A 21817-nucleotide genomic window follows, 5' to 3' on the forward strand; every position below is an offset into this window, starting at 1 on the left:
CTAATATAGCTACAAATGTCTAGAGATATAAGGAACAGAACCTAAGTATTAGCAATTGAAGTAATTTATACTAACACACTCTGAACTAAAATAACTTTTGGAAACCAAGCCTACTCACCTGTCTGAAGGAAGTGGATTCAGAGTATATTAAAACATTGACAACATCCATGGAACGTTGCAAGTCTAAGCAGAACTGTCTTCCCTCCCAAGCTGCTGCTTTTGTGACTTCCCAACCAATTTAATTCTCTTATTTTATTGAATAGAAGATTAAACTGATGGTGAATTAACTCCCTTTTCTCTGTACCTGTCAATTCCTATTGCTCTGAATCTCAAAAGATTTGCATTACTTTTTTTTTCCATTAAACTGCAAATGCAGAAAATCTTCCCTTTTTTCCAGTTCTCTCTTTTCTAGGCTGAATGCTACCATATTTATCCTAAACTATTCAGGTCTTTCTCCTCTGGCCATTTGATACTCCAAGACTTCAGACTTCACAAAACAGCTTTTCACTTTCATTACAGTATCATATACAACCATTGCTCTCTTCAATGTCACAGTTCCCACTGATCTTTCTTACTCTATGTACAACATCCCTTTCAGCCACAGTTCCCTATCAAGCCTGTCTGTATTGTGGCATCTAAGTATCAGAGGGCTTAAATGCAACTTTATTTTCATATTCTATATGACAGGGCCTGTGTTTCCTAGTGCCCTGCTCAGCAGAAGGTCAGAAAAGTTACCACTTTATGTACCAATGTAGTATACAGCAATGCATGTCTCTGCACATACAGGTGGGGTTTTTGAGAGCGAAGAGGTGGTGTATTCCCATTTCCTCACCCACAGGCAAAGGAAACACCATTTCCTCTTCCCACCAGCTAATGCAAAATAATAAAACATCTTGGGCCATCAAGAGGTATTATGAAATTACACCTCATTCATTAACAAGAAGTACAGTAAACGTAAGTCAAAAGAAAAAAAAAAATAGTGTTTTATTAACTACCACACTGTTATAATACACTTTAAACGTACAATAAGGTAGCCTTTAAATTTGAGGTGGTTTTAAGAATAACAAATGAACAGATTTCCAAATGTTTGTAAATAGGTGAACTGCAGTAAGTATTGTTGTACATTTTTTGAAAATGGTATAGCACTTACAGACTGGCTATATAACTTCATTTTGTACATTTTTCTATAATTGAAAATATAAACAGTAATTAAAAAATAAAAAGAAAATTCAGCATAATAAAAAACATATATGTTTATCAGTTAAATGTACTGGATACATACAATTTTTAAGGGAAGAAGCAAAAAAGGAAAGATGGCTGATATTTAAATGCAGATTGACTAACCAAAAACTAAACAACAAACAAATAAAAACCTCATAAACCCCCTAGCTCACTATGACTATATCCATATGTTCGGGAGTACTGTCAATATGGAAGTGATTTTTCTGTTGTATTTGCATATGTTATATTTTACTGGTAATTTACATAATGGCTTTTAAGGCCCTGGCAGACAGATGTTTTTTGGAAAAAAGATTTGATAAAAATCACTGCTGAGACACAATACACCTTATTTTTGGTCCTCCAATGTTCAAAAGAAGGGATATACTTCACTATAACATTTGCCTTACCACCCAAATGCCTCAACCTATACATATTTATTTCTTTAACATTTTAAGCTTTTCAAACATTGGTTATATTGCCCACCTTGGTTACTGAAAGAATATTAACAAGACATCATTTTGGCAAATTAAATCTTAAACATGGCTTTTCAATAGGATTTAAAAGGTGACTATCCCTAGAGTTCCATGTTAAAATGTAGTTTTCAAAATCTTACAAGAGTAATGCTTAAAATATTGTACATAGTTAACCTAATTAAAATAATTAGCTTCAAAATGACAAGTTGATGAGCTAAGTAAAGCCTACACTATGTAACATTTGCTTGGAAACTTGATTTGTCAGTTATGCATAATAAAAATTCCAGTCATCAAGAAAATTACAAAATTTCTTTTATCATAACATGATTTCTTTTCACCCATCAACTTCTTTTATCTTACAATAGATAAATACCAACATGTTCTCATTTTTTACACTAAACCACACAGGATTGATGCATTTGGTTAGACTACCATTTCCATCATTAAATTCCTTTTTTTTTTTTTTTTAATATAACTTGGTAAAATTTCATCTCTTCTAGATTCCAAAAGTACCTACAAAACCCATGCAATTTTACCATTTTAATATACTATGGAATATCATACAAAGTAAGGCATTTCAGTGTCATGTATAACCAAGTTACTGTCAATCCAAAAATTTTTGCACATCAATAAAAAGATATCTAAGAACTTAGGAACAATATTCTTCTCACTACTGTATAAAAATAACCACAATTAATAGGTATCTTGTGTAATATTTACTCCATTGTCTCGTTTCCCGAAACTGTGACAAGCTGTAAAGGTATTTCAGTGTTGGTAAGAATATCCTGATTGCTGGTGCCAGATGTATTAACAGTTCCTATTCCTGAAACAGAACCTTGTTGAATATTTGCAAGGATAAGTGTTGTTCCTCCTGCAGTAATCAAAGTATCATCAGGTGTTGCTTCTACTGATGCCAGCACTGTACTGCTAGAGTGAATACCTTTTTTATTCTGATGTGTTTTAATGTGTTTGGCAAGGTGGTCACTTCTCATAAAGCGTTTCGAACATTCTGGACAGACAAATTTCTTCTCACCTGTCACAGAAGATAAGAAAAAACATGTTGTTTTCAAGAACATTAAAAGTATCACATATGCACCAAAAACTGGGATAACTTACTGCCTTTAGGAGTCAGAATTCTAACAACATCTATACTGAAGAAAAACACAATTCAATACGATAAACTTCTGTGTTAAATTTCTAGATACCCATACTTTAAAATAATTGATTTATTTTTCTATCTCACCGAGCTTGGAGAGATCTTTCAGACAAGCTAAAGACTATTGCCATCTCACATTCTCAGGCTGCTAAGTTTTACCACAATTATTACCAATAAATGACTTTTAAGAGGAGAACAAAACCTACCAAATCATGGACAGGGAAGACTATATGAGTTCCTGCAGAATCACACTTGAGACTGATGGACAAGGTTATAGACTAGATTGGGGTGGAAGAGACCATAAAGACCATTCAGTTCCGACCCCCTGCCATGGGCAGGGACACCTTCTACTACACCAGGTTGCTCAAAGCCCTGTTAAACACTTCCAGGGATGGGGCATCCACAACTTCTCTGAGCAAGCTGTTCCAGCATCTCACCACCTTCACTACACATCCTTGTAAAAAGTCCCTCTCCAGTTTTCTTGTAGGCTGCTCTAAGATTTCTGGGAGCCTCCTCTTCTCCAGACTATCAGCTGCAACTCTCTCAGCCTGTCTTCATAAGAGAGGTGCTCCAGCCCTCTGATCATTGGTAATTCAGGTTTGAAGGGACATCTGGAGGTCTCTAGTCTGATCTCTCACTAAGCAGGGTCAGCTATGAGGTCAGACCTGGTTAGTCAGGAATTTATCCAGTTTCATCTTGAAAGTCTTTAAGGATGGAGACTGCATAAACTCTCTGGGCCTTCTGTTCCAGTGCCTGGCTGTCCTCTGGTCTGGACCTCTCATTTCAGCCTCTGTCTGTTGCCTCCCATCCTCCACCACGGACCACCATGGAAAGTCTGAAGTCTTCTTAACGGTGGCCTTTGCAGGTACTAAAACATTGCTATCAAGTCTGCCCCTGTTCTTACTGTTCTCTTTGTACAGCTGAATAAGCTCAGTTCCCACAGTCTCTCATAAGGCAAATGCTCCAGCTTCCTGATCATCTTGGTCACCCTTTAGTTAACTTGATCCTGTTGATCAATGTCTTTCTTATATTGGGGGTGAAAACTAGATGCAGTACTCTAGATGCCACCTAACCAGTGCTGAGAAGCAGGTGATAATCACTTCCCTAGAACTAGTGCCTCTGCTTTTGTTGATAAAAGCCCCAGACATCTTTGCTGCTGGCTCTTGCTCATTTTCTGGTTATCTATCGAGACTTCCAAGTACCTTTCAGCAGACCTGATTCCCAGCTCCCAGTGCTTAGCCTGTGTTGCTGCGAAGGTGAATTCCCTCCCAGGAACAGTACTTTGTGTTTATCCTTGCTGAATTTCATAAGGTTCTGCTCATTTATTCAGCCTCAGTCCTCTGAATAGCAGACTTGCCCCCAACTGCATGGACCGGTTGCCCCAGTTTGGTGTCATCTGCAAACCTAAGAAGAGTGCACTCTGTTGCCTCCTCCAGGTCAGCGATAAAGATGTTAAAACAGGTCAAAGGATAGATCCCTGCAGTTCTCTACCTTTTACTGGTATGCAGGTACACTAGGAACCATTAATCATACCTCAAAGCCAGATCACTCAACCAGCCTCTTTTTTTAAACACATCTGGCTGTCCATACAGATGGAACATAACATCTTGAACATTGGGTTCAAGGACCAACATGTCCAGCAAAAGCATGCCATTAGGTAGGAAACATAAAATATTTTTCATGGACATTGCAAAGACATTTTTCTAAGCAATGTAAATGCTGATAAGCACTTAAATTATTTATCTTTTGTCACTGGGTTTTTCAAATTGTCCAATTTTAAAAGGTAAGCATCCTGCAGAATGTAATTATGGGTTCAGTTTGTAGGAAAATAGGCAATACAGACAACAGATTTGAAACAAAATGCTCCTGGAAAAGATGGTAAATCTAGACTAATTTCTTTTCTTTGTGTTAGACGAAAAGAAGAAATGTGAACCTGGAGTCTCTAATGGGGGAGTCTAACCACGAAACTAGAAGATGCGGAATGATGCACCACCACATGCTCTTCCTTAATTTTGTGAATGACATCTAATCTCTTTGACATCTACTCCACTGTTTTTATTTTTCTTTTTTAAAAAGAGAGAAAATTATTGAAGTTTGAAGCCGGAACAACAGTTCAATATTGTTCAAACAAATGAAATGCATTGCTGAACCTGAATCAAAGTATTCTGATTAAGCTATATTAAATATTAGCTTAAATGTCAGTTCTGAATCAAATAAAAGTAGCTGGTTTTCCCTCCTCAGATCTACCAATGACACCAAAGCGTGTACACAGCTCTGAATACTACCTGGTTTTAGAAAAGTCACAAAACATTAAAACCAATCCAATACACAGATCTGTTCTCCCCTTAAAAGTTATTTATCCAAGCCCCCTCTGTGACACATCTTTAGTTAAATGCACCAGAAAGAAAGACTGAAAACCTGTGTGCGTTCTTCGGTGTCGCTGAAGCTCATCGCTGCGAGTGAACCTTTTGCCACAGAACATCCAAGTACAAACAAATGGACGCTCTCCAGAATGCCAGCGGAGATGAGCTCTCAAATGTGAGGTTTTCCCATATACTTTACCACACCCTGGTATGTGACAAATATGTTGCTTCTTTTTTCCCAAATTGGAGCCTCTGCAAATAAATAGATGGACACATAAATAAATAAATTCCTCCTAAAAAATGGTCATACATATAAGTGAGGTAACATATACCAACAGATCTGCAAACAAACCTGAGCAGCTTCTCATTTTTATTTCAAATACAAGCAGAGTCCAGTACACTCCATAAGAAGCTGGAACTAAATTCTATAATGCTATCCCAATTCTGCAACAAACTACAAATTCCTCAGCATATGAAACGTAAATGATAGAAGTGTAATCTTTAGCACGCATACATGAAGTTGGAAATACAGTCGTTACAGCAGTTTGTACTACCTTGATGCTGAAGTGCCCATATTTTAAATTTTCTCAGTTTCAGTTTTTACCATACCAAAGAGAGTTCTGGCAAAGAAAAACACAAATGATTGTAACTGCCAAAACGGAAACTGGAGATTTTGGCAACTGGGAAGAGAACAGATGGGATTTTTGGCATCTTGGGAGAACCTGAGAAGCAGTTTGGGGTTGGAGGACAAGTGTACTAACCTGAGTATTGCCACTAAAAGGAGTGGCAGTGAAACAGCTGATCTTGCTAAAACTTAAATTAACTCCTTGGTATTTCAGAAAAAAAAGAAAAAAATCCATCCAAATGAACAGGCCATTCACAGTATAATCCAGATCACTGAGCTCAATGCTTGTTTTCAGATACTGTCTCACTGAAATTGCAGGTGACTGATTCAGGGTAAGCACCTAACACAAAAGCCTAACATTTTGTTTTGTGTTGGGGGTTTTCTTGTTTGGTTGGTTTGGTATTTTTGGTTGATTGGTTGGTTGAGGTTTTTTAGTTTTAAAAATAAAAACACAGATAAGACCCTCTGAAGACGCAGAGAAAGAGCTCAGTCAGGCCAGTGAAGGACATCATGAAGGATTTTAGCCCATTTAAGTGTTTGTTGCTGCTGAAAGTAGCACCCCAGGGAATCGTCTGTCTGACAGCGCAGCTATACGAATGGTAAATGCTGGTACAAGGGAGGAGATTGGAAAATGCAGCCAAGGATCAGGCTATCTTGCTATATCAGGCTATCAACAATGTTAACTTAGAACGGCTTAAGTGGATTCTGAAATCACAGTCTTGGGCACTCCTTCCTCTGTGGCTGATTATACAATTTTCTGTTGCCCCCCCAGCGCAATTTTTTTCCTTGAGTGTTCAACTACTTCACCATCCAGTGCTGAAAGTTTTGCCAAGCAACTATTAGACCTAGATTCACATCCCTGTATTCAGACCAATTCTGGTTTACATATAATGAGGGTTCAGTGTAAAATGCACATACACTTTTAAGGAGCTAGCACTTGGAACAAGCATCTCTGAATAGGTACAGAAATTAATTCACTCTGAAAAGTCACAGCATCTAAAGGGAATTCCAACCTAAGCACATGTGAACCTAAATCATTACAGACAGTCCAGAAAAGGAGATAAAATCCAATTAAGCCCTAGAAAATGTTTCTAAGAAGTCTCAATATAGTGATCTTCATAGTGCTTCTTCAGTCAGTTTGTCTTAGAAGAAAAAACTATCACTTTTACATACTAATTATTTGACATGACAGTGTAGGTTTTGGCTTCAGAACAGGTTCAATGGCAGTAGAAGTAGAGAGTCCAGAAGGCTTTTGACCCTGCTGTAGTAGTAGACTCATATGAGCCTACAGATGTGGTGACAGAAGAGATTCTGCTTATCCATTTGTTTTGGTTTGCGTTTTTTATTTGTTTTATTTTATTGCCACCTCTCAATCCTTAGCCTCACAGACAGTTCACCGGGGCCTGTTTTATCCAGCTTGTTTCTAAATTTCATGCAAAAAGTTCTCTGACATCTGACCCGATATGTTAAGCTCTTCCATCATTATTAGTCTTGGCAAGAACACTTTGGACTTAATTTTCCCTTTTCAAACATCCCAAAAGATCACTTCTTTGGAACAGGACAAACACTGCCTTTTTTACATCACCTACCTGAGCTGAAACACCCATTACTGGTTAACCTTTGCTACATCTAAACTGTCAGACTCACACTCTTCCACGGCCTTCCTTCAAGCCAAGGTTAGGAAACAAAATTAACTGTAATGTCACGCATTTAACTTCATACTATGCCACCTACACAAAACCTCAATATTCATAAGTTTTGAACATTCAGACAAACTCAGGCACTTAGCAAAGTGTCTTTAGATTGTCCCCTTTCTTTTCTTGTTTCTCAGCCTCTGCATATGGCTGGGCCACCACACAAAACACATTGTACCTATAACCGTTCCTGTGGCATTCATCTACAAGCCCAAAACTCCCAGCTCCTGGGACTCCAAGGAAGTAATTTTCTGTATTACTCCTTTTGTCCTACTACAACTGTTTCCACAGTTCTCGGGCTCTGCGTTCACCTTCATTTAATGATTCAGTTCAGGTCCTCTTGTTTGGTGGCTCAAGGCTTTCAGTAACTGCAGTGCAAGGCAAAGGAACACCATGGTCTTTCTCCATTATACAGTCTTGGTAATGGAAAGAATTCTCCCGAGGATCCGACTGTTCTGTGTCTTTAGTTGCCTGTCCAACTCCATGTAACCCTAACCTTTATATCAAAATATATTTCTGCATTTGAGAATCTATTTCTGTACATAGAATATTTTTGTATTTGGTGTTTTATCCTCACACTGTCTCCAAATATATTAGTCTTCCCCTCCACAATAATCAGTACAAATATTTTGTAACCTTGCATGATACAATACATAAATGACATGACTAACGACATGAAATCACACCAAAATTCCCCTAAAATAATTTTAAGGTCCTTAAGTCAATCACTTGTAGTTGTTTAATTGCACCTTTAGTCTAGACTGAAGGAACCCAAGGTTCAACTCATTGTGAGCTTACTGTGCATAGGAAGTGTAGCATACGTAGATCTAAGCACCTCACCTAATTGGTGACAGAATTCCTTATCGGACTTCTAAGTGAATGGAAAGATAAAGATCCACAGAATGAACTCCACAAGACTATTGTGAATGAGTAACTAAGTGTATTTATTCTATGTAGCTTCATATAGGCATCTGCATGTTTGTTTCATGTGTGCTCTAAACTGACTGGATATGAGCCAAATTCTGTCTGGATGCTTTGCAGCTGTGACAGTCTGGCACTATGCCCTGACACATCATGCTAAGAGGCCTTTCTTGCTGCACTGGACAATAACCATCATCACTGAGTAAAACGATAGGACTCAGGCCTACTCCTCGACTAGAATCTTCAAATCAACTAATATTTAAGTATTTTCACAGTACATTTTAGCTTTATAAAGATCAGAAACCATGTTTCTCAGTAACCATTCAGAATGCAATGGTTGCAGCAGGAGGCAGCTTCTTTCACTAAGAAACTGGACTTTCAGTCCAGCAGTACCTCCGGAAGGAACATGAAGTATTCCAAGGTCAAAACACAGACCTATCAGTTATTTTAAGAATGCATATTTTAGAGTTGCATACCCGCAGTGGTACTGAGAAGCACTGTTTCTCTATAGATCCAGACAGTAGTAGTTACATCTCAATGTAAGTCCAGATGTAACTGAGGGGAGGGTGAACTTTCCACCTAACTTTAGACACTCTAACTAGGAGCTTAACACAGTCTGTCTGGGATGAGAGGCATTGTTTGACGTACATATATCTCTCTCTCTCCACCTGCTTATGCCCCATTTACAATATAAGCTTGAGGCTATAATGTTTTAATTTACGTATCTAATACGTCATCCTCTTCCTCTCCTATCTTCCCCCCTGCCAAGTAAGGTAAAGATAACAGCCGCTTCCTACTTCACAGGACTGGTACAAGTCGAAATTCTTTGAAGACTTCAATGTAGTCTAATTCCGTATTGAGAATCAAAAAACACCCAAGAACAGCCAACATCAAAAACCAGAAGGAACTGTTCTCAACTTCCCTTGCCATCCAGAAAACAAAAAAAGACAAGAAATACCAAAACTAAGGTTACACAAATGATGAAATCATGATGAAGTCTGCATATGCGAAGTCATGCACTACCTTTTCCTACCCCATTCACTGCACAGGAGGGATAGTATTCACTGAGTGAAATGCTGTGCATCTTTTTCTTACTGATTTAATGTGATTTTCTTGTCTTACTAGTTAAGTATTATTTAAGTACTATCCTAAATACAGAATTATTCAAGTTCCCCTGAGGTTTTTTTTATCTCATCACAGGCACTCACAACACTCAGTGCCTAAGCAATTCACAAACACTAATGAATTTATCATCTTGCAACACCCCTATGTAATGAACTTGAACTAGTACAGTAATTTCGTACATCCAAATCTGAGACAGAAAAAGATTAAGGCCAAACTTGTCAAGCGGGCACCAGTTTGAGGTGTCAAGTTCAATATAGCAGAAGCATATTTTCTTAGGAGTACTGTAGACGCTCACAATTCAGCCCGATCCACTTATTTACAAGAACGAACTCAGTGCTTTTGCAGGAAAAGGTGGGGTGGATAGACAAACACCTCGAAAACTTCAGAGCCCTGTTGCTGCAGTGCCCGTATCTTACTTCCTAAATGCCTTCCAGTTTCTGCAATTAGTGAAGCAGGTGCCAATTGCTACGCAGCCCAGATTCATTTCCTGTGCATCATTCATCCCATCCACTGAAAGGCAGTGGGGTCATATGAAAAAAATAGTATGCAGTCATGTAATTAGAAACCAAATTATAATGTATATGCACATGGGATTAAAATTGCCCATGATATCTTAACTTTGGCATTTGCCAACTTCCAAGTTTTTGACTTCGCAACCTCTGCATCATTTTAAGAATTGTGAATGCTCTCTGAAGAAATTTATAAAAGCACACGTCCTATTATCCAGAACTCTGCAAGTCATCAGCAGATTTGAAAGACAAAAACCTCAGAAATACACCACTGTAGATACAAATAACTGTAACAGCTATGGAATGTGATCAACATATATCAGAATGAGAAGGAAAGTATTTCTCGAAATGGGCTTACTCTTTTTTGCTAGACTCTGGAATTCTACATTCAGGTGGGAAAGTTGCTCTAGCAACTGTAGACACTTCCACTCTTTTTTTGTTTCCCACCACTGTCTCCTTCATTATCCTGTTTCTATTCCAGTTCTAATTCTTCTCACATCCTGACTTCCTGTCCTACTTTTCCTACTTACTTTGTACATTTGGTGCGTTCAGTCCTTCCTTTACAGTAGATTTCAGTTTCTCACCTATCTAAACTCTGTTCTAGCTCTTATCTCAATTCCTTCCCAAATTCCTACATCTGAATTTCAGTCAGACTAAACCCTTCTTCAGACTTTATCATCTCAAGAAGATTCTCTCTTGGGCTTTTACTTTAAAATTTGGTGTCATAGCAACTCCAGTTAGGAGGAAGACAATTTTAAAGTACAGATGTCTCTAGATTAAAGACACTGTAGTTCGGAATAGAGCATGAGGAAGATGGAACATGTGAAATCTCTATGTCTTCTAAGAGCATGGCCAGTCCAAATAACATTTTCAGAGTTCTCCTACACTGAAGCAAATCTCAACCCAGGGTACACTTTGGGCAGATCTTCATAGCAGAGCCAAGGTTCAACAAGAACTTAGAAATTATCTGTGCTACGTTTCAGTGAACTATACAGAGGGATTTAGGAAGAGGAAACTGATAGACAAAGATGCTGCATAACCTTAAGTGCAGATACTATCACTAGTTCATTTGTGATGTAAATGTTTAAAAGTGTTTTGTCTCAAACACTTAATATTTACTCTGCATAGCTGCCTAAAGATATTACCTCTCCATACTTGCAAAGAGGGTATCTAGAATATACAGCAGAAACCCACAAGAGTTTTGGCAAAAAGACATATTCAGTACTATTAGAACTCTTAAAGCCATAGGACACTGACAGGTTCTTCAAAGACAACTCAGTAATTTGCACTATAGTTCTCACATAAATAAAGATTTCCATTTTAGAGAAGAAACTGTTCTCAAAATGACAAATTTTAGTGTACTGGAAAGAAGCTCCTGCACAATTATACCAAGAAACACACCTAAATATTTTCCCTTGTAAAAGACAGCCTATTATCCCCACTTCCTCCCTTATATACATAATCAACATGTTTAGAAGTGTTTTGGAATAGAATAAAATCTTTATAACAACAACAACAAAAAGCTGGAGAATACTTTCATAAGATGTAGAATAATAAGACATGTCTTCCTGTGTGGCCTGAAGTTTTATACGAATTGGAACTTAGTATCTCTTTGTTAGCCCCTGACCCTCTACTAACTCCATTGACTGAAAACAATCAGCCAATGCAAAATTTGGTATTTAGAGTTACTACACAAACCTTGTTTTTCTTCGGAAACCAGTGAATAAGAAAACGAGGATAACTGTATTTTTATAACACTCTCAAAGCAATCAAACTGTGGAAAAAATGCTCAATCAGTGAGGAAATGCGGGAACACAGGATTTAATCAAGTCCTTGACATACGATAGGAAGCCAATCACGGATGTGCACATTCCAGAATATTTCATTTTCATATTATTTAGGGCAATGTTCTGTTCCTTCTCACTTGTACTAGGTGGCATCTAACTCCAGTTTTTTCTAATTAATCTCAATGGAGTAACTCAGAGAAGATGGAATAATCTGCTCATCCATCTGCAAACTCAGAAATAAAGGTGTCAGTCCCTTATTGCATAAGCTCTTTTACATAACCCTCTAGTTTTCTTTCTCTGCAGACAATTGCTGTTAACTAAGGCTCCTTTTTTCCTCACTCATTATTTTTCATCACTAGATGCATTATACGACACTGAACATTACCTACCTTCCACCACCTTCTTTGCAGTTGGGACATGTGCAAGCTACCCGTCGCAATCTTTTTGCCTCTTGATGTGGTTGGTCCCCTTCCTCATCTACCACCTGTACCCTCAAATGTGTTAGATCATTGGTATTCAGTGTAGAATCACCACTGAGCTGCCACTCTTCTGGATCTGGCTCCTCTTCTTTAATCCTAATATCTGAGAAAAAGAACAAACACAGATCCATAAGTAGCCCATTAAATAGAGAGAAGGAAACCATAATGATCAAATCTTTTTTACTGTTGAGAGCACTATGTCAGTCAAAAGTCAACATCCTTTAGTGCATACTGACGTTGCTCCTGTGCCCTTGTAACCTGTAACGTATTCAAAAAGTTTATCTTGCTATACATTTCAAAGTTGAAGACAAGCTATAATGAATTATTAAAGTTTAAGTTTGAACTGTTCTTGGTAGGGAATGCTGTCACCAGGAGGAAATCGCTTGCTTGAAACTTGGGAAAAACCTGAAGAAGTTGGACAAAGGTTGAAAGAAAAAAAAATGTAAATGCATGCTTCAAATAATCCTGAGTTTCAAGTAATCCATTTATATTTCCACAGGATTTCTCAATCACTGTATTGTAGTAGAAAGAGCTTTTCTTTTTCAGAAGTTTTCTGTATGCACAGTGATAGGAGAAATCAATTAAATAAAAGGGTTTGACCTAAGACAGACAAAAAAGAAAAAACTTATGTTTTTGTTCCATTTTCCCTTTCTCACCTCAAATCTCGCCTTTTCCACCACACATAGAGAAGAAAACATTTAGGGAATAATGTTATTCAGCATTAGAGAGAGGCAAGCAACACACAGTGTACTTCAACATTTTGATGAGCCAGTAGTCAAAATATGTCTTTGCAGTTTCATGGATGCAAAAACCCCTCTTAAGTTATCCTCATAGGATGGACATTTGTAAGTATGTGTACCCTCTCTCCACAGAGTATTCATTCAAACTAATCCAAGAACTAATTACAGCATCATAGCATGCTGCAAATGAATAAATATTTTAACAGATGTACATTTTAATAGGATCATGAAGGACAGTTTCTATATATCATTTCAGAAAGCTGAACCCCAGCCCCTTCTTTGATTCAGCAGAGCAGCTGTGTGTCTTTCTGGGTGTATTTAAGAGACTGCTTTCTCTGCAGAATAAACTCAGTTACCATGCAGATTTTTATCCTTAACTCAAATCCCACACTAACACCGAAACCTTAACTGAGCACTGTGGCCATTCTAAATTCTTTCTGTGAGTCTGTGCATAAAGCATCATCTGTATAAATGAAGACAAACTGCATGAAGAAAACTTAAGAAAAACTGCTATGTCGGATCATGAACACCATCCTGTCCCATTAGAGATCAGGAAATAAAGTAATGATAAAACATGTAAAGAGTTAATAGTTACCTGGTCTACCTTCCTAATCAGCATTCATCAGAGAACAGCTATAGCTACACACAAAAAATTTGCTTGTTGTTAATAAAGTCCCAGTCCAGTTGCCCTCAACACCACAGTCTGCCTTCCTTTTACTTGCACATGTATAACCATTTGCAGGACTGTGCTGTAAACCACATCACTGATGTAACTAAAGTTAAAATAATTCTCTAGGAAGCCACTGCATTGGGAAGAGAATTCCAGGTTAGAAACAGGGAAGTGTAGAATATTTTTCTGGTTTGGCTACAAAAGTCAATGCTAGAAAATTATCTGTATTAATACGACAGGCTCTGAGCTGTGGGAATCCAAGAGCTACCTCACTCACTTTTGCTGAGTCTCTGCACATGTGGCAACATCCAGCAGAACTACTGCGGTAAGCCTGTCCAAGGTCACCTGCACACTAAGCCTCGCTGTTACCGTAAGAAGTTCACAATTTCACACAGCAACTTAACAATTATCTTCCATGTGAAAACCTAGAAAACCTGTGGTGACTTCCAGACACCAAACAATCTTTCCTACCAAATTAAGTCATCTTCTGACTCACCTACAAAATCATTTTATTACCTGTAACAATTTGTATATACACATTAAACATTAAATTTATTTTACATAAGCCAAGATTAAAACACTATACAACGTACAATAGAATTAACCTTTCAAATTTGACACTATTAAGCATACTAATACATTCACATAGAGCAACTTTAGAACAAGGCAAAATCCTGATTTACTCTTATTCAACAGGGCACGTAACAGGAATTTAAATGCAGCAAAGTGGCAAGGCTGCCAGCACAGGCCAATTCAAGCCTCCAAGTAGCTCTCTTAAGGACTGGGATACATTACGCACCATACTCAGAGTTCTACAAATCAAGTGTTCCACAAAACATACACTGCATAAATTCTGGGTTTAGTTAAAATAAGAATTAAAATACTGTTAATAAAACACTGAATTAAGAAGATAATTTCATTATGATCTTACTAACATTAGACATGGGCATATAATGAGTTTGTAATGTCCATAGCTGAATCCAGTTAGCACTGCACATGCATACTACAAGAAGTGTCAGTGTGTCCTGGCAAAGATGGATGGATCAAATTAAAGTATGGATCTGTGTTCCCAAGAACCAACTCCACTACTGAAGTCAAGCATTCCACATCACATATGATTTTTCCTGTTACACTGACGCACCCAAGTCACACTCTAATAACAGAGATACATCTAACAATAGAAACATCTCCAGAACATCTACTACTGCACGCCAGTACCTAGGAACTCCTCCCTTCAACTCATGCAATGTTTGTTCCACTTCGCAAACTTTCATCATGACTTCCTTCCACTTTTTTTATCAGTATCTCTATTCCCAGTCACTTCCAAACAACACCATTACTGCAGCAGCACAAAGGCTCATAACAGTTTTATAATGGTGGAGGAATAAATGATAAAATTATTTGAACAAAACAAAAAAACAAAACAAAACAAAAAAAAGGACAGGTAAAACCCCTGAGAGTTGAAGATACTGGAGAAAATAGCGATTTGCATAGACATACAACAGTTCATAGTACTATTTTAAAAAATGCAAAACTGAAATGAAATCAAAGTACTGTGTTTAATTTTGTGCTGTTTCCTGGTTATCTTGATAAGGCAGAAAGTGTAGCTATTGCTTTAGGTATTCCTCAGAAGGACCATCTTCTACTCCAGGCACACAAAGTACAAATGTAAACTGGCAATTTACAGACAGGACTTTTTAATACTTAATTATGTAGATTATACTTTAAATAGAACAAAATTAAAAGAAATATCAAGAGATGAAGTGTTTATCTAGCCTCCCCAGGATGTAGTATAGCAGAGAGTGGACTGTATCAAATCCCGTAGTGAATGTGATTGCCTATTTTGGGGGGTGCCGCTGTAATTTAGAGAACAGTAAGAAAATGAAGGAGTAGAAAGGACAAACCATGGAGAAAAGCAAAAGATAAGAGTCATCTCCAATGTAATGGAACTGGAGATTATGCAAATTCATATAGATGGCACCAACTCTGCATTTCTCCCTTGGCGTTCCTCTGGATGTGCTCCATTCTAATTCTGTCTCAGCTGACAGAATACTAGGTTTTATACACACTCTGCAAAAAATCTGGCCTAAAAATAGAAATGAAAAATTATATAATTCCTAAAGCCATGACAAGCTGATACAAACACCAGCAAATCTGAGGCAACTTTTGTTTTCTATCAACTAAACACAGGCTAAATGAAGATTACATTTTCTTTACTATTTTATTTCCATGCTTTCATATTTCTATATGCCCTTACTTCTTAATTAAGTTCAAAACTTAGCACTAGTTAAGTATGAAGGGGAAATTTTGACAAAAATACTGTTTCAAAATGCCTACAGATTACGAAAATCATATATTCTGTTCAAGTTCTTCTTGGTATTTACTAAGCTAGATTTTAGGTTTTACTTTCCTCTAAAGGACGGAAATTGGGATTTTTGTGTACAACTTTGTTCCAAAGGTAGTATTTCATAGGCACAGAAAGCCCAGAGATAGCTACAATATGGAGAAAATTTAAGTGTATTTGGCAAATAAAAACAGTAACTAAGAGACTTGTTTAAAGCGCTTCAGAGAAGAATAATTAAACTGATAGTTTCATCTGCATGAAACTATGTAGATGTAAATGGAGTTTAAACTATTCTTGAGTACATTTCAACTATAATCTAGTGCTGAGAGAATTACTGCTGCCCACTGATACACCCAGGTCATTTACCTACTTGATCACGTAAGACAAATGCATCAGTAACACTTCATGTTCTTGCGTCTGTTTCAACTTTAAGAAAATGCTGTTTTCTTCACCTATGGGAAAGTTACTAGCTTGCCCAACAGCCACAGAAATAGGGGTAAACAGAATGGAGGAGGATACTGTGCAAAAACACTTCCTTAGAGGACTATGCCACCATTTTTGGTTTTTTTATATATCTGCCTCTGCAGAATGTCATGTAAAGGCACTCTGAGCATTACCTCTAACTTTCTCCAAACTGCAGGCTTCTAGTTTAGCTGCTTTCCTAGATGATGAAAGCCATCCTGCCTTTTCACTCAGCTAAGCTTTACAGGTTCCTTATCTGCAAAGCAGAAATATAGTCTTTCAACTGAAAACAGATCCACAGCAGCACTCCACACACCTTCACACCTATTTCCTCACAGCATCACAAATTGACTGACTACAGTTTCAGTGTCTCGTAATCAGTCATGCCTATTCATTTATTTTTCCTAATAGATGCCTCCCTTCCCACCCCTCCCAAGAAAACAGTTATGAATTCCCATCCCCTTGCCACCTTCTCTTGTTAATTTTGTTTTCAGTTTTCTCTACAGTGCAATCCACATTCCCTCAGTATCTTGACTCACCTTGCCTTAATATCTGTATGTCAGGACACTAAAATAAAGATGTTCCAATTTCTTCAACACTGTCCTTGTTCATTCCCATCTAAATAAAACCTCCTAAACTAAACTTTATAAATTAAACCCTCCCTATTAGTTGGCCAGCTGTGCAAGTCTTTCAGACACGAAACTCAAAGTTAATGATTTCTACTCTGATTTGCCCCCTACAACTTTTAAGTGTAAATTTAGGCATCTTCATTACGTAATAAATTACATGGCAACAGAAGATACACTACAGAATGTCATCTTGAAATACCTATGAACCTCAATTCAGAAGACTGTCATCTAATTTCAACAGTTCTAAATCAGATTTTAAGCTTCTGAAGAAAAAAACTGCTGTGTACAAGTCTAAGAGCAGGACCTGACAGTGTTGAACATTTAAGCAGTACCACCAAAAGGATTAAAATTAGGGTTCCAGATTTTTTTCTTGCAAGAAATGCCACATACTGTACTTCCAAGTGATCCTATGGATTAGTCTAAGTTAATTATTTAAAAATTTGAATCACAGAAGTATTTAAGCCAATGCTACCACAACACATATAATGCATCAAAGAACAGTTACTTACCCTACAGTAACTGCAGTTGTGAATCTATAGATAACACATCTCAAACAAGATTTTAGATTCTTAGGGACAGTAATGCCTTTAACTTTTTTTCTCATAGTTGAAAATGTAAGAGGATAACTAGAAAGGGGGAAGAATAGTTATCATGCTTGATACAGAAGCAGCCAGAAACTGCTGAAATAGGTAAGGAAAGCAAGATGACACAGAGAAATTTGTGACCAGCAGAGTTAACTATTCCTACATAAAGGAGTATTATACTGCTGCTAAGGTCAAACAACAGAATTGTCAGCAGTAATTCAAGAAGGCAGGACTGTTCAATAAGTATTTCTGTTCCGTATTTAGGTACAAGCCAAATAACGGTCCTATCACTAGATGAGAATGAAAAGCTTCCCACTGATAGAAGACAGGAAGATGTAAAAACAGCTACTGGAATAAACACTTAATAAATCAACAGATTAGGATAATTTTCATTCAGTAATTTTAGGAGAAGGCTGAAGAGCTCTCTGCAGTTTTCATGTTGCAAGCCTTTGGCCATTTGAATGCTCCAGTGGGTTAGAAAAAAGCTAGCACTGTGGTAATACTGAAAAAGGATAAACAAAGACTCAAACAAGTAAGGAAAGAATTAATGATGCTCAAAATGGGATTACGGGAACAATTTGATTCAGAAGTTGTTCAGGGTTTTTTTAAATCAATAATGACCTCGTTGTTAATATAATGAGAGTTCTGCACAGCAAGTGACTTACTGGGTTACAGTAAAACATTTCGACTAAGCAAAATGAAGTACGAAACATATGTGGAATACATGGATTAAAAACTGACATGAAGTTTAAATGCAGATTGAGAACTATCATTTTGGTATAATAAATAATGATGACATGACACTGACAACGTCCTTAAAAGTTACTACCTTTTGAAAAAATGTGCTTTCTACAACTCAGCGTTATCTTCAAGAGGGCAATCACAACTAGGATCCTGGTGAACGTTCTTGGCATTATGAAAAGACTGCCGTTGCCCTTGGTAGAAACTTCAGATACTATTTATGAGCCAGATGCACTGAGAATTTAGCTTGAGAGATCAGAACCAAAGTATGTGATCCTGCCAGGAGGTTCAAAACGCAAGAAAACTGCACAGAACCTGAAACAATGGACCTAAAGTGATGAGACTGCGAAAGACAGAAGATGAGCTTCCACACTTTTTTAAGTTGAAGCAGTCCTGGAATAAAATCCTTTGCCTCTTTCACTTCATAGATACTTGCCGTACACCCCCACAGATGTAAAAGAGTCTTCCTTTTGGTCCAGGAGTATCTTGTAAAAAAGGGTATTTGAAAAATGAAAAAGGAAACTGGGCAATATATTCTTTTGTGAACATCCTGAGGGTATCTGAGCCTACAATAGTCAGGCTACCCTCTTTAACCTTGACAGGCTAAGTTGCAGCACCAGACACTCAGCATACATGACAGAACACTCACTTAAGAGTAACACACATACAACAGAGTTACACCTCACCACCATGGGCTGTAGGAAAATGAATTAGACACTGAGCTGGTTTTGGAACACAGAGCAGAAAGCACATGAAGTACAGACACGGAGGAAGGATGCGACAGTTCCGTTTTTTCAAGAATTTAAAAAGCCAATTCTATTCCACAGCAGCAGATATTGCATTAAAAAAACATAATCAGACTAAAGTTATGCAAACTTTCTTACACTTTAAGTGAGATAATTTACTATATGCTGTTACAAGCAAGATTGTGAAACACATACAAGCATGATGGTCTAATTCTTCCATAATTTCTTAATTTCCTTTGAAAATTACGAGAAAATAAGGAATGTAATTTAAGCACGCTGAAATCAACCTATTTACACAAGATCGGCACATAAATAGCTCTAATTCCTGCACCAACTTAAATTCACCAGTTTCCAATTTAATTTTTCATATAAAAAATAAGGCAGTTGGTGAATTGTTTTTAAACTATTTTAATTTTATGACATGAAAACTAAATGCCTCAAATGCAAATGGGATAGCCCAAAACAGATGTTGTCAGATGAAAATATTTACTTAACATCATTGCTTCAGTTTACCTCATGCATTTCAAAAGCCTTTTTTTAACAATCAGATTCAATTTCATAATAATACCATGCTCTTCTCTCAAAAGTTTGGTATAAAGAATGCCTCAGAAGGAAAAACTGCATAACTCAAAAATACAGAGAAAAATCCAAGTTGTTTAATACTGAAAACCAGCCAAAGTTTTTTATAAAGTTCTAGATGCCAGAAGAAAGATATGCTCAAAGTAGAACTACTTCACCAGAAGCATTAAAACACTGAAACACCCATCCCTGCAAGTAAAACTGCAAATACTCCACTTTTAATTTTGTTTGTTTGGGGGTTTAGACTGTTTTACCTAACAGAAGTTAAACCAAAGCCTCACAAGATACCAGCAGATGAAAGCCAAGTTGTCACCTGGGCAACTATTTACCTTGAAAATTGCCAGCCAGCTTTTTGGCCAAATTTTGAATAGCTAAATTACTGCAGCATGATAAAGCCTTCAGGTTCTGGCAGAACTGGAATGAAGTCCCCACCACAAAGAGCCAACCACTCCTGCTCACTATCAACTGGTGTAAGCTGATCAGCAGGCATGACTGTAAGCTTCAATGGCAGCAAGCAGATGAATCCATTTGGTAATTGGGTATACCCCTGCAGAGGAGAAACTGGGAAGAAATGTAGAGCTTGGTTTTGCAGTGGCACTTTGAGCCAACTCTTGAAAGGATTCCTTTTGACTTTGTTCCAACTGTAGACCAACACAGCAAACTGCTTGCAGGGGTATTTTTATTTTTAAATAAATAAATCTTCCAGCTGAGTGTGGCTGGGTTGACAAGCAGCAAAGTCCCTTCTCAAGCCAATGCTACTTTCTTTCAGGTCACTTGCTAGTTTCTTCAGATGCTACTGGAATTGTCAAAAGAAGTATTAAAAAAATTAAAACCAAAAAAATTTAAAAAATGAGCATTTTTATAAAAACTTAAGCAACCCAGATAAGACCTGGTAAAATCAGCTTTCTTTCCAGGAAACAACAAATCCAATACTGTGATTCAATACATTATAAATTAGCTGAGACAGTATTACAACTAGATTTTCATTAACACTGTTAACTCTGGACAACAGCTTGGGGGGAATCCAGTAACTTAAAAAATCTTTCAAATTGAGAAAACTTACAGGATCAGACACATGAAAACCAAGCTGGTACATTTCAGTACCCTGCATTTTTCCAAAAGGAATGCTACTTTATATGAAATGTTTGAAGAAGAAATCTATAAACATGCCAATAGAAATAAATATCTTTCTTGAACATGTAAGTTGCTAAAGAGCAATGGGAACTGTGAGTGCAATTTGTTCCACACAACGCAGTATTTTATTACAAACTGCTAACAAAAGTAGACTCCTAGAGAGCTTTCTCGGGTGTAACTTCATCTCAAGCCCAGAAGACTGAAGCCAGGACACAGGTGAGGAAGATACCTCTTTGCCAGTGTTTAACATGTAGATACTATTCGATACAGCTTTTTCTTCCAAAAAGCAACGTAACCAATACCCTTCCCTTCTCCACTGCGAGACACCAGTAAACACAATGAGGAGGAACATGAGCTCTAATAAACATTCTAGCACGCTCAGCCAAGACTTTTCAGATCAAATTGAGTGCATGGAAGTTTCTGGCTATGTACACCTGGCAAAGTACGTTTTGGTAGAACTGTAATTACTGGTCATTTTTCAAAGAAAACTGTACATTTACTGGGCAAAGCTATTAGCTTTGTATTAGGGTCGTGTTACCTTCCAGAATGTAGGACCTAGGTAAAGACATTGGTTCCTCTCACACTCACTCTGTTGCTTACCTGGGAAGCCAGGCTTGGAAGAACACCTCTCACACATGGGCTGTAGCTATCAAAATCCAAAACCTCGCCTGCAGTTCTCAGAGCTACACGGCTAACAGAGCAATCTATGTTATTTGGACTTCAGATAAGTACCAACGATCTGGGACCCAAGACCACGAATATGTTCTTTTTATTTTTGCCTCAGGTAGAAAAGTTTTGTTAAATGAAAACAAAATACAGCCCGATTGTATCTGTT

The 21817-nt window shown here is 37.4% G+C and overlaps 1 protein-coding gene across 1 annotated transcript in view; it reads right to left on the minus strand.

Annotated features, from left to right (window-relative positions):
* Positions 1 to 959: 959 nt before the first annotated feature.
* SP3 (Sp3 transcription factor) overlaps positions 960 to 21817 on the minus strand; it is a 30895-nt gene continuing 10037 nt past the window's right edge. Inside the window, exons 3-5 of the mRNA XM_010015477.1 lie at positions 12264 to 12456; positions 5269 to 5465; positions 960 to 2727 (exon numbers count right to left, since the gene is read on the minus strand). Coding sequence (XP_010013779.1) covers positions 2411 to 2727; positions 5269 to 5465; positions 12264 to 12456 — 707 coding nt within the window. The 3' untranslated portion in view covers positions 960 to 2410. The remainder of the gene's footprint in view (positions 2728 to 5268; positions 5466 to 12263; positions 12457 to 21817) is intronic.

Source organism: Nestor notabilis, unplaced genomic scaffold (genome assembly GCF_000696875.1).
Source record: "Nestor notabilis isolate BGI_N333 unplaced genomic scaffold, ASM69687v1 scaffold8865, whole genome shotgun sequence".
NCBI classification, from domain to species: Eukaryota; Metazoa; Chordata; class Aves; order Psittaciformes; family Psittacidae; genus Nestor; species Nestor notabilis.